At 40.8% G+C, this 14,448-nt stretch overlaps 1 protein-coding gene across 11 annotated transcripts in view; it reads right to left on the bottom strand.

The window, feature by feature from the left end:
* Positions 1 to 14,448, bottom strand: part of LRRC20 (leucine rich repeat containing 20) — a 145,199-nt gene that overhangs the window by 45,798 nt on the left and 84,953 nt on the right. Inside the window, exon 6 of one of the 11 annotated variants that reach the window (XM_067552701.1) lies at positions 5,891 to 6,080. The exons of the other annotated variants lie outside the window; for them this stretch is intronic. Within the exon in view, the coding sequence (XP_067408802.1) occupies positions 5,995 to 6,080 (86 nt within the window). The 3' untranslated portion in view covers positions 5,891 to 5,994. Of the gene's footprint in view, positions 1 to 5,890; positions 6,081 to 14,448 lie in introns of those variants that run through there. 11 annotated transcript variants of the gene reach the window in all.

Below are 14,448 nucleotides of genomic sequence, written 5' to 3'. Positions count from 1 at the left end.
AAGGTAAGAGTTTATGCAGGCTTTTGGGGCCTTTTGCAGTTTATGTACTCAAGTGCTCCTTGAGGAGGGCAAACTATGGGCACAAGTCCCATCAATGGCCCCACTGCAGTTTGGAAATCCCATTATCTTAAAACCAGCAGTTACTTCAGGGATATTGTTTATATCTGTCTCTTGGGGTAAACCACATGCCTGATTGCTTCAAAAACTTTCACCATCACTTTACCCACTGTTGACTTTCCAACACCAAACTGGTTAGCATGGACCGGTAGCATTCTGGGGTAGCCAGCTCCCAGACGGTTATAGCAACCTGCTTCTGGACTGGCATGGCTGCCCTCATGCATGTGTCCTGAGACTGGAGGGTGGGGATAAGCTGCTCAAAAAGCTCCAGAAATGTAGCTTTCTTCATGAGAAAGTTCTGGAGCCACTTCTGGGCATCCCAGGTCTGCATGATGATGTGATCCCACCAGTCTGTGCTTGTGGTCCTGCTCCATAAATACTGGTTTACATAGGGGGCATCTGCAGCTAAATTGAGAGTCGTGAACAGCATCAGCCAGTTCAAGTCTGCCATGTCTGTATCATGGTTCTCCTCCTTCTTCAACAGGTGCCTTTGGTGGATCAGAAAATGTCACTGAAATGTCCACCAGTGTCTTATAGAGGCCCTGTCTGTTTCCTGAAACAGCAGTGAAAGTCCAAGCAGAACAAGTTCTTCAAATGGTGACTCTTCATGTTGCTGGCTCCTGTTGCCAGGAGTGTGCAGATCCAAAAGATCACTTGGCAGGATGTGTTGGCAGGCTGTGACTACTTCCTGTAAAGTGCAGCAGGATGGACAGTCAAGTTTTCCCATAATGCACCACAAACATTGGTTTAGAGTGACTAAAGTTGAGAAAGGTGCTAGGTAGTGTGGAATAGGCTGGTTTGACTTGGGTCTGTGTAGTGCAGTTTAGATACCTGAGTGCGAATGTGAAATCCAGGTCCAGATATTCTAAACCTAGGGTCAAATATTCAGTGTGGACGCTCAAGCCCAGGCTTAGAAACACAGCCTGCGGGTTTGAGTCCCACTGACCATGGCCTTACATTGCAGTATAGACATATCCAGTGTGGCCCTCAGGGTAGATCACAGCAGCTGTTAGGGCTGTTCTAATTTATGACAGCCGCCCCACTACTGTAAGAACTGCAGACCAGCTATTTTTCCACCCTTAGCAAGTCCCTGTGCTAAGAGCTGTGAGTGTAACGAGCACTGTAGGGCTGCATATCCAAGTTCTACACTATCGCTGCAATAGGAGAATTCCATTGGGGACCACTCAGTCCCTTTTATGATCCTGTATAGCACTAGAACAATATGCAGGAGCCACAGAAAGAGCTAGAGACTGGCCTCTAGATTCTGTTTTCAGCTCTGCCACTGACTTCTTCTGGGACTTTGAGTAAGTCTCTTACTTTCTCCATGCTTCAGTTTTCTCATTAATTGTAAATAACAATTCTCTATCTTACAGGGTACTGGGAGACTAAATTAATGAATATGCCTAAAACAAACTGAAATATTCAGATGGTAGGTGCTACAGAAATATCAAGTTCAGCTCTCATAGGGGGGCATGGATCAGGGCTCACATCACACTCCCCATTAGTACCCATCCTAAGACAGGGAAACTAATGATCCAGCAGCCCAAATTCAGTGATGAATCCAGGTCACGTGCTACCTGAGGCACACTGCGGATGCGCTAAGAAGAAGACAGCTCTCAGAGGGAGATAATGTTGCCTTGCCAAGTTACTGACTGTCTCTTTGTGAATTAATTTCATGTCCTTTGCCATTCGCTGTGTTTTGTAGCTATCTGAAAAACCTTCTGGTCTCAACTCAAGCAGAACACATTCACCGTATGCCTTAGGAAAGGATTAATCTCAAAATTATCATCAGTCAAAAGTCAGAGTTTTCTGCATAGCTTGCACTTGCTTTTCTGCCAATGTACTATGTAGGTTACTTTTGAACTATAGGTCCATACCCCCTACACTCACAATATGTTACATGTACAGCATTCATGTGTGGTTTAAGCACTACTGTGCCAAAACAATTATGGGAGAATTAGAGAAAATTATAGCTTTGCATTGTTTAATACCCGTTTAGCTGAATGGGACTGCAACTAAAGCCTTTAATTAGAATATGCTAATTCATAAATGACTTGTTAGCAGGAAAGATGGCTTTTGCAGAGCTAGAATGAGCTATATTACACTTTCAGTACATGTGAAATACCACATTAAGGGCTTGCTTGGGCTGTTTTTTTGTTTTTCTTTTACAGGAAAGATACACTTGCACCTCATCTACTGCTATATTTTCCACAACCAGGAACAGGTGGAGTACTGGAAAAACATCATACATACATGATCTCAGAATATACTAAGATTTGGTCTGATTAAGGCATTTCCTGGCACTTCTTTCCAAGACAACTTTTCCCTTCACACTCCTATTACACCTTAAAATATCCTCTCCCCCCCATCCTCTATACGGGGATTCTAGAGGAGCTCTCTGAGCAGGGCAACTCAGTGTCTGATTCTTCACTGCCTGCCTTACACCCACTGTCTTCCTTTAAACCAGTGCGGAGTGAGTGTAAAACAGGTGGAAAGGTCTGATCTGGTAGCATTTTGCACAAGGGGAAAGTCAAAGGAGAGTCAAGCCTATACTCTCCTTTATTTATTCCTCACAATATATCACACAGACTCCAATCCCACCTACTCAATGAGTGGCAGTCACTTATGGGTATACTGTACACAGCTCTCACATGACACAGCAGGACATTATCACTGTGCCCTGAGTACGGTAGCAAGCTGGTCAAATCATTAATAGTTGTTTAGGTCTTTATAATAAGAACTCTGTATAAGCCCCAGGTAATATTTTTGTGCGAATCCTATTCACTTCCATATGAACTACACTATAGTTCAGTAAACACAATATTTTAACATTTTTTTTTAAACTGCTTTGCATTGATTTAAGCAGGCTGTGAAGGTGTGGGAGGAGGGGCCAACAGACTGCTTGCATCTTCTATTATGCACAATAAGGTCAGTAGTGACCTACAGTCTTTAGTTATAAATCAGCCTACACTGTGATCTCAGTCCAGCTCTATCTTCCTGCAGACAGATGACCACACAAATGCCCCCATTATAACTGCACTCCTGTTAATTCTCAGAGAGTTTAAGAACTGACTTTACCTTTTACCCATCTATCCCAATGCCCTGCAGGGTCAGTATTTCACATCATGAGTGTGTCTGTACTGAAGCCAACCACCTGCGACAATCTGGTCAATTTTTCATGTAGCTGAAACCACCAACAGTTTCTGACACTGAGGCAAAAATGACCAATGAAACCCTTGCGAAAGGGCTAGTTCGCCATCCTGTATATCCATCCATCCATCCCAATCTCCCCCTTTCTGTCAGTCTTGCATCTCCAACTGTCTCTCTGGCATCTTTTTCATGGGTGACCTGATGAGGCTACTGCTTTTGCCTGTAGACTACAAGTTACTGGATCATTCTAGGGAAAATCCAATAATTAAGGTTAAGATTGTGTCACATTTGTCAGGTTTAGTAAAAGTCACAGACCGGTTGTGGGTAGTGTTACCACTTGGCCGATATTTGACTGGCCTGGTCAGTTTTTTTATGGATTTGCAAAAAAAATAATTTAATCTGCCTTTTAAAAAAACAAAAAAAAACAAAACATAGGTCTAAAGGTTTACATTATTATCACAATACACTGGGATATCTAATATTAAAAGTTTCTGTCTCCAGCTAAAGATGCGGGCAATAAACAAATATTCATGAAAGCCCATGATCTGTCTATGACTTTTAAACCACCAGGGGGAGACTGACAGCTCCAGCCCCAGCCGCCTCCAATGGCTGACAGCTCTAGGGCCCCCACCATCTTTGCTGCTTCACAGCTGGTAGCTCAGAACTCTGGGGCCCCCACCACCCAAAGCAGCTCAGAGCTCTGTGGCCCCCACTCCCTGTGGCAGCTTAAAGATTCAGGGGCCCCGCAGCCCCCGGCAGCTGACAGCTTCGTCCCTGCTGCCCCTGAAACTAAAGCGGAAAATGTCACGGAGGTCTTGGAAAGTCACAGAATCTGCGATCTCCATGACAAAATCTTATCCGTACCAATAATCGACTAGTGTTTCTTATGATGGGCTCATTGTGGGTACTTCATAAGCAGTCAGAGAGTGATGTGTATGTACGTTTGTGTTAAGGAACAGCAGTGGCATTAAAATGTTGCTAGGTTGCCTGCTATTCTCCTGACTTCTCATGATTTCAGATTCTCACTTTTAAAGGCTTTTGCTCCTACATACATTTTTCTGCTCACAATTTCATTCCCTTTGTTCAATATAAGCTTGCATCCTAACGCTCCCTTTTTAACCTTCTCCTATAATGGGCTTGATCCAGCAGGATCCAATCAACTGGCTCAAATGGATGATGATTAGGCCTTACACATATTCTTAATTTGCGTTTGTGGCATAGGTTGATACAGTAAAACAAATGAGGACTGAGAAACAGTTCTTGTTTTAGGAATAGAGGCTGGCTTGGAGAGGGGATTAGATTCTACAGATCTGCACTAGTTCCTTCTTTTACTATCTGACTGATGCTGAGCATTCCAGGTATACCGAGGCATTGGGTACTATCTATCTATTGGGTACAACACAGCTCAACATACCTAATGCACCCCAATTTTCCACTGTTTCTTAATAGAACAAAAGTACAGCAAATACAGTGGAAAATCAGCAGCTGCAGAGTAGTTTACTCCTATAATCATCTCCACAGTAAATACACATACGGTTCTTCGGTACTGCAATGGGAGTTTCACATATATGTCTGAATGCAGTCTTTTTGCTTTTCAGTGAAATGATTAAACTATCTACTAGCAGCTTGCCGGACTGCATAGTAATGCAGAAAGATACAGAAAGTCCCGAAAGAAGAAACAAAATAGAAAGACATTTTCCACTGAACAATCTAATGCTTTAGCATTTTTAAAAAGAAGATGGATAAGCTTGATGCTTTCAATGACAATAGTAAACACTTCCCCAATCAATATATTTACACACAGAAATTCCCTCATTTAGAGAACACCATTTCCCTCTTTCCCACTGTCTTTGTTTCTTTAACAGGCTGTTGAAAAAAAAATGTTTAATACTGGGACAGGATGAACTAGGTTTGATCTTTTAGCAGATACTTGCTGAATGAAGCTCCACTGCACTAAATTATTAATTTTCAAAGCAGTACATCAAAATCACAGATAAACCTTGAAAGCCAAAGCACAGGAGTAAGTCTTCGAGAGTCCCCACATGAACAAGCTTTTCTATGTAGTACTATTACATTCTCCTTTTATGCTGCTCCTCCAGAACACTTCCACCAAAATAGAAAAAAACCCAAAAAAACAAAACCTGAAACAACCAACCAAACCAAACCAAACAAAACAGGAAGAGAGAAATATTCTTCCCTGGTTTTAGTAACTAAAAGCACTGCTTTATCTAATGTATCAGAATTTTACAGGGCAACTACGGTACACACATGACACTTCTAATCAAACAGCTTTGAAAATAAGGTTCTCTTATCAGTAGATTCAAGATAAACATCTAAAAATGTTGATTACTCTTGATATTCACCTCCTCGTGTGTTTCATGTCTTCTATGATATGTCAGATTTAATTCTTTAAAAATTCACTCTGAAAAATAATTACCCTTTTATCTGCATGTAATTTGATGGCTGTCATTTTTGTTCAATTAGTTTGATTCCATATGCTTCTCTTCGTAACATTAAATATTTGTTTTATTAGATATGATTATGTCAGTGAAGATGTAGTTTTTTCCCCTCTCTCTTTTTCTCTTTCTCTCTCCTTTTTATTTTGTTTGAAAGATTTTACAGGTCAAATTATTGTATTTGTTAGTGTTTACACAATAGAATATTCACTGGGTTTTTCAGAGTCACATCCAAAGACTAAGATATCACTGTCATTTCTTCAGAAGTTTCTTAACGTAGTGTTGGTGCACACCATGTAGGAATGACAGCAGAATTATGCAGTAGTATTCCATACCGGACCAGATGCCATACAGAATCTATGGTAAGAGGGGTGAGGCAAAGTTAGTCCACACCTCATGGCCAGCTAGTATCATAACTGTTCATATTAATGAGGCAGCTCCGTCATCTTCAAAGTACACTAAGTCTTCAAATGGCAAATGAATATGCCTCTAAACCCAAAGGGCAATAAATGAAGAGTTGTTTCTGATGACTCATCCTTTCATGTTTAGAGAGAGACAAGGCAGTAGTGTCTTTTATTGGATCAATTTCTGTTGGTGACAGAGACAAACTTTCGAGCTACACAGAGCTCTTCCTCAGGTCTGGGAAAAGAAGAGCTTTGTGTAGCTTGAAAACTCGTCTCTCTCACCAATAAAAGATATTACCTCACCCACCTTGTCTCTCTAATATCGTGGGACTGACACAGCTACAACAACCTTTCATGTTTAGAAACTTCAACCAAAATAGAAACAAGGGCAGCTCAGATCATAGCTTGGGTCAGCTAAGCCCTATTCTCTAAGGGTATGTCTACACAACAACTACACCCATGGCTTGGCCAATGCCAGCCGACTCAGGCTCACGGGGCTCAGGCTGCGGGGCTGATTCTTGGTTTGTAGACTTCTGGGCTTGGACTGGAGCCAGGGTTCTAACACCCTGCAGGTTGGGATGGTACCAGAGCTCAGGCTCCAGCCTGAGCTTGAAAGGCCACACAGCAATGAAACAGTTCTGCAGCCAAAGTTCAATAAGTCCGAGTCAGTTGCTTCCCTAAAAGGAAGTCAAGCCAAGCTGCCTCAACTCTGAACAACAAACCCTAAAGAGGCGTTATAGCACAGTACGTGCTGTAAGATTCCTCCTTTTATTAATTTTTGCATTGAATCTATTTCACTGGCTAAACCTGCCAGAATCAGTCAGTCCTGCAAAAATAAAAGACTTTTCCCGAGTGGCAGAGCAGCGATTCAATCAGTAAATGCAGTGACGGTTTGGAGTTTGCTAGAAAGTCAAGTGATGAACATTTTCTTAATTATTTGTAATGAAACTGACACGAATGCTTGGTTAAAGGGGCTGGAATGACAGCTCTTGGCATGAAGGCCTCTATTTTTGCAGAGCAAAGGGAACTGCCACACTGATCACATCAAGTCCATTTATTCTGTCCCCAACTATGGAACATACTAGATGATTCAGAGGATAATATAAAGCCTCCCTGACAGCCAATTTTATAATAACTTGCCTATTTGAGAAATTTCTACTTAACTCTAGGCAATCACAGTTGGTTTGCACCCTGAAGCATAAGGATCAGATTAAACCCCCTTGTATAATACACCATATCAGCACTTCTCTGGTGGACCACAGGTTCTGTAAATTTAAAACAGTTATTTAATTAAAAACAAAAAGTTTCTAACTCTTATGGCTGCAAAGATGTTCTGAACTGATGCAGTGCTGAGTCTGCAGACAGACACAAAAAGCACTATGCCCTGTGGCCCTGCTGTTGCTATAAACAGATTATCAATGCTATAAGAGCTAGATTGTTTTTGTGTGGAATTTTGTACCTTCATTATAATAAATAACAAAGCTAACCCTGGAAAGTTCTACTTTTCTATGGAAACTTGAATTTCTGACCTGGCAGACACATTTATTTGCTCATGACATTTTCTTCTAAAAAATCTCACTAGCTGGCACTCTGGATAATGTGTTCAATGCTGGTCTCTTGATTACTGTTACTACTGGAAGGTGAGTTGTAAAATTGGAAATATAAACCTATTAGCAACACTTCAGAAAAGCATCAAGTGAAACACTCCATTTACTTTTTTGTAACATAATGTCCTGAACATCAGGCAAAGTAAAATGGCTAGGTCTCAGAGGTCTTCTTTATAAGATGTTATCCCACAAGTCCCACACAGCTGGGGACTCAGTCACAATGTATAATTCACCTTGTAAAAATATAACCTATTTATTAAACTTTTATCATCCAGTTCTACAAACCAATAGAAAACAAGAAATTCCACTAATAAAATCAAATAACTTCCAAGCTCCTTGTAGGTTAAGAGTTACATTTCAGTAGGGTTCTTGGGCAGTTATTTTCATGCCAACCCATTCAGACAAACATTTCTAATTTTACTGTTTTATGTTTTAAGGATAACAAACACTGATTCAGCAAGGCACTTAAACATACTTAACTTTAAGCATATGATTAGTTCTACTGACAAAGTTAAGCACATGCTTAAGTGCTTTGCTAAATCAGGACCATATTCTTGACTCTTTTAAAAAAAACTTGCATCTGATTCTTCTCTCATAACTAACACCAGAATAATTTCCTTGAGTCCATTGCCCTCCTCCTTTCTTCATTTCCCTCGATCCCTCTTTTTGTCTGTTTGCATCTGCTGGATGCCATCTCTCATTAAATTTTCAAATGTTAAACTTGTATCCACATACTAGTTTGATTCTATTCTTTCTGCTTTCATTTTCTCAAGTCCAACATTCATTCTATGACAAGCAAAAATATTCAAGTGCAACTGAATTGTCATTCACAGTAAGTATAAGCTGGATGCATAATACTTATTTCATTTGTGGATCGGAATGAATACAAGGCAAGTAGCAAAGTTCAGTGATCATTCAAAGTAACAAAAAACCATGATACCTGGGTAGCCGCTTGAAAATGCCAAGGTCAGGGCAGGCTGCAAAAGGAGAGCAAATTCTCCCAGCACTGGTGGGTGACATTGAATTTGGACTTCCCAAAAAGCCACAAACAATGCTTCTGATTCCCCACACTGGTTATCAAGAAGCTAAGACAAAATATACACAGCCCCCTTACTGCATTTTAGTCTCTGGCTCCCAATCAGCCACTAGGTCCAGTAAAAAGATAAGTTACTTAAAACTCTATGCTCTTTACCAAAACGTTCCCCTGACCCCAAAGGATCAGCCACAGTACCAGATCAATATAAGTTTGGATCTTACCCAAAATACCACGTTAACAGCCAATCCTTTAGTAACTAAAACCAAAGGTTTATTATAAAACGAAAGAAACAAACTATAAGATAAATGTTAAATGATTAAAGCAATTAGATACATACAAATGATTTGAAAGTCCATATATATCAGGTTTTCAGTAGAATTGTGGAGTTTGCAGGCTTGTGTAGTCTCTCTGGTGTACATCCAGTATCTGGATGGGTCTGAGTCCTTTGTTTCACAGTTTCAGTTGTAGATGAGTTGATCCAGAGGTAGGTGAAGACTAAATAAAGACTTGACTGAAGATAAAATGGATCATGTGGTACAGCTGCCTTCTATGTCCCTTGGCCTTTGCCATGCTGCTTGTTGAAATTTACAGAAATAAGATGAAGTCCAGGGTCACATGAGTAAGTCCTGGTGACTCATCAGGTGTATCCCTGGCTTCTCCCCTGGATCCATTGTACCTGTGAGTTTCCTTAATGGGCTATTAAACAGGATAGTGCTGCAGCCATCCTATCTGGAGTGTCCCCAAGAAACACAGCACAAGTTGAAATACAGATACATCAAACATACCCGTAACTTCCAATACAAATATGACACAAACACATAAACAATATCATCATACTTAGCAAATAGTAACCTTTCTAATGGTACTTGACATGGCATACCTCACATGAATTGTTGTAATTTTGAAACAATGATACTAAATCACATTGTAAATGGTTCCCCTAATCCAGCCAGTGTCACAATACTATTTCACACAGATCTGCTCTTTTGCCATAACTGGCTTGACTCCTCTCACCTACACCAAACTGACACCAATTTAACTACACTGGCTCCATGAAGTGACTCCTAATTCTGATTTACAACTGAGAGCAGAATAAGTCCTTTATTTTTCCATTTGTTCAGACAAGTAAAGGGCCAAGTTCTGCTGGTTTAAATTAGGAGTCATTCCACTCAAACCAACTTTTCCCCAACAGTAGCAATCTGTTCTGTGCTTGTGATCAGCAGGCAATATGAAAGGATTTATGAAAATCCTGTCTGTAGCAGTCCAGAGAGCATGAGTGGGAGGAAATCGTTAAATGTATGCATGTGCCTGGGCCTCAAAACTGATCACAGTTCTTTTGTTGGGCTATTGTCCATTGAAAATAGGTAGAGCGTGGAGGTTTGACAATTTAATGACCAGTTTGAAGGCCAGTTTGAATGTTTTTCTTCACTGAATGGGGGAAGGGCAGGATCAACTTTTGCCTTAAGCAGGATCACTGCTTACATTGGAGAATTCTAGGAACAGGTGCACTAAGTGGGTGATTGAACAGGTGATTTCTTTCTTGCCAAGTCAATACTAACTAATCCCTCATTGTGATCGGGTGTGGATTTTTGTTTGAACCATGTAGACAACCTCATAATTGGATAATAAGCAACATATTTTTTACTAACACTAAAGAGTGTTTCCAATTCCTTTTTAACTTAGAATCCAGTGAATTCAGAAAAGGAAGGAACCTGACACTGTGTGAAACGAACAAATGCAAAATATTTTATAAAAGAAATGTTCCTCATCTTCCTGAGACTTCTCTCAGATTAAAAGAATGCCAAGACCTCAGAGAAGGCAAGACTTGTCAAGCTCTGAAGCTTCAGCTTGATGCACTTCTGCAAATCACTGTAGGGTTTAGCCATGCATTATATAAGTGGCTGTTTCACTCTGCTCCTTGAAAGAAAGGCAGAATTTCATCTCTCCCCCTTCTGCATTTGAATGAAATAGCTAATCACAAAAGATTCTTCCAGGTGTTTGAAAAACAAATACCAAACCAGCAAAGCGAGGAATGAAAAGCTAAGATTTCTTGTGTCCTTTAATCTATCTTTGACATGTTTGACATGTCTATGCTGCTCTCAGCCAGAATTCTTTACAGACTCAAATATATTTAGAGTACAAGGTGCAACACTAGTTAAATTTAACTGGAAACATGAATAGGTCCATTTTCTATTTGTAGAAAAGTGACAAACTCACTACTTCATTGAACCTATAAAGATTTCACCCCCATTGCAGACAGTATCTCATCTCATCCAGACAATATAACCCCAGGTTGACACTCAAATCTTTTGCAGGCATAGTAATGTTAGTCGGGTCTGATTTTTTATGACATTTATATACCAGCAAAAGCCTTACAATAGAGGAAGTTAAACTGACATAAAAGTGCTTTTGCCTCTATAGTTTCTTTGCTCAAATCTGGTCTACACTTTAAAGTTTTGCCAGTATAGCTATGCCACAAACTCCACTATAGATTAGTCTTAAGTCTGGCAAGAGAGGTGATATTTAATGACATTTGGACATTATAATTTTTTTAAGGAATCTGGGTGATACAACTGCTGCAGGGTAATGTGTAACCCTTTTAGTTTGGGATGGCTTGTATTTATATGTATTTTAGGTTTCCACGGAAACAAAGTCCAAGTTTTCAACCCATTCTCTAGTGAATGTTTGCCCATATCACATAACAACATATCATACTTCACATGTTCTAACTGCTGTACAAACCTTTAACTATTAACTGTTCATGGTGCATTCACACCCTAAGACCCTGATCAGTATGGGATTCCCATTTTGCTACACACTGTGCAAAACACAGGAAGACACAAGTCCCTGCCCTGAAAAGTTTATAGTCTAGTTTGAAACATGATGCAACACCTGAGTGTAACAAGCAATGGGAGAAAGAGGGTAGCTTGGAGGGCAGAAGAGGGTGTTACAATTGCACCTCTGTCTCTTCTTCTGGCCTCTCTGAGTACCCCTCCTCATATGTTGGGTCTCATGCCCTTACCTTTTCTGTGGTGTAATCCTACAATTCTTCCAATATTATACCAGTTCCTAGCCTATGATACCCAGTGCACCAACCATTATTATTCAGGAGATCTGACTGGGTTCAGCACCTGCAAGTCTTCCCTTCTGCAGCTGTGACTAGTGGTTAATACAGTGACCCAAAACAGCCTTTTAAAAACAAAGTCTTGTTTAATCTCAAATAAAACCAAAGCATACCAAGAAAAGAGGATTTTAAAACAACAGAAGGCTATGCATGTCTTATCACACCTGGAGTCCTAGGTAGACCTATCTTACCTCAAACATCCCAACCTATGGAGTCTGGGTTTTCCTTAGCTCAAAACCCTCTGTCCCTTCCCACTTCCTTTGTTCTCTGCTATGTTGCTTGAACCTGTGTCAAAGGTGCACCTCAAACCTATTCAATCACCCACTCTACATTGTCTCTTCCCCTCCTGGATGCATTTCCTGACAAGCCTGCCAGTGAATTAACTCAGTATATTCAGATAGTAAACAACATAATACTCAGTCTGGAGAGAGCAGTCAAATTTTTACAGATCAACCCCACATCCTCCACAGAAGATAGTGATCATGCAGTCACGCAGGCTGTGTACACAACTAGATTTGAAAGTTCTTTTTTAGAAGTAAATATTAGCTACCGACTGCTCACACCACCCTGGTGAGGCAATATAGATCATTCTCCCCATCTTACAAACGAAAGAAAGAGGTGAAGTGACTTTCTCAAAGCCACACAGTCAATAGGCACCAGAACACGGATAAGAACTGAGAAGTCCCTGACTTGCAATGCTGCCCTTATTCTTCCAGACTTCTTCGCCTCCCTGGCTATATGCAATGGACTGGCAGCTTCCATGCAAAAGAGAATGACAGAATGGTAGGAGCAATAAAGAGGTATATGGAGGCCCAGGATTGGAATTGTAGGTGGTGTTGCAGGATAGGAATGAGTACCACGGGGGAAGATTACACACTGCCTGCTGATACTGAGTCTGGCTCTAATCTGTATTTTCATATTCATAAATGCATTCACAGTCATTAAAAAAAAAATGAAACAGCTTGCCTCACTTGTGTACATCACTCTTCCCTTAGCTAAGGCTCTGAGCAACAGCATCACTAATGATGTAAGTTGCCTCAATCACATCCTTTTTAATAGTAACACAGATAGATAATAAAACAAAAAATATCACAGTGCCGCTATATGAATCCATTATATGCCCACACTTTGAATACTGTGTGCAGTTCTGGTTGTGAAACCTCAGAAAAGAGGTATTACAATTGGAAAATGTACAACGAAGGGCAACTGTGACATTCCCCCCTGCAATCTGGACTGGTGTGTAGCTGTGTCACCCCAATTCTTCACTCCTGGGCCCCGACTTACTCCACTTTGCTGTATGAACGACACACTCCGGGGTCAGTGCACGCCCAGCCTCCTGCAAGTAATCGGTCCCTGGCTCAGTGAAGGAGCACTTCTGGCCAGCCACTCATGAGATTGGCCCTCAGCAAACACTCCTAGCTCCAGATGCAACCCCGGGAACTGCCGTCTTGCAGGGTTCAGGGCTGTACACTGTACCCTGCAAGCTTATTTACATTTGTCCATCAATTTATCAAAGAAATTGATATGCACCAGCTCTGTCACACCAAACAAAGTCTTTACACACACTCAATCCACATGCACTGTTTTAGATAAAACAAACAGGCTCCCCCGCTGTGGGCTGTTGTCAGTCATTGATGTTGCTTAGAAGATGGATTCCAGGGAAGAGCCTTGAGACAAAAATGCCTCTTTTCTTTTAACAAGTTTCTTTGACCCCCTGGGGTCAGGTGATCGGCCCTGTCCGGCAATGGGCATTATTTCTTCCACTTGAGCCAAAGAGCTCACAAGTGCTTAGGCCAGTCCATTGTTCCTGTATGCCTGCCTCCGTGGGGCATGGAACCACAGGTTTGTGTTTGTCTGCGTCTATTCAAGCCATGTGAGACACATATTTGGGGATATAATATAGCAGAGTTTCTTATCTGTTCATATGCATGACATTGCAGGAAACACGCTACCATAAAAATAATGTTCAGTATGTCATAAGCAGTTCAAAAACACCTTATATGACATACTTTGCATTAGACAATACACAGTTACACTACAAGGGTGAACATGAATGATACACAAATCACACTATAAGGGGTGTACATGGGATACAGTGTGTCACAATAACAAAATGATTAGAGGTATGGAAAAGCTTCCATATGAGGAGAGATTAAAAAGACTGAGACTGCTCATCTTAGAAAAGAGATGACTAATAAAGGTCTATAACATCATGAATGGTGTGTAGAAAAAGTGTTATTTACCCCTTCATGTAACACAAGAACCAGGGGTCACCCAATGAAATTAATAGGCAGCAAGTTTAAAACAAACAAAAGGAAGTATTTCTTCACACAGCACAGTAAATCTGTGGAATTCACTGCCATGGGATGCTATGAAGGCCAAAAGTATAACTGGGTTAAAAAAAGAATTAGATAAATTCATGGAGGATTGGTCCATCAATGGCTATTAGCCAAGATATTCAGGGACACACATAACCTCATGCTCTGGGTGTACCTAAACCTCTGACTGTCAGAAGCTGACAGTGGATACAGGGGATGGATCACATGATAACTGC

This window comes from Emydura macquarii, unplaced genomic scaffold, assembly GCF_026122565.2.
Source record: "Emydura macquarii macquarii isolate MOO-44397 ecotype Brisbane River unplaced genomic scaffold, CSIRO-AGI_Emac_v2 contig_1390, whole genome shotgun sequence".
NCBI classification, from domain to species: domain Eukaryota; kingdom Metazoa; phylum Chordata; order Testudines; family Chelidae; genus Emydura; species Emydura macquarii.
The sequence above is the reverse complement of the archived record's forward strand: the minus strand, read 5'-3'. Positions and strand labels throughout refer to the sequence as shown.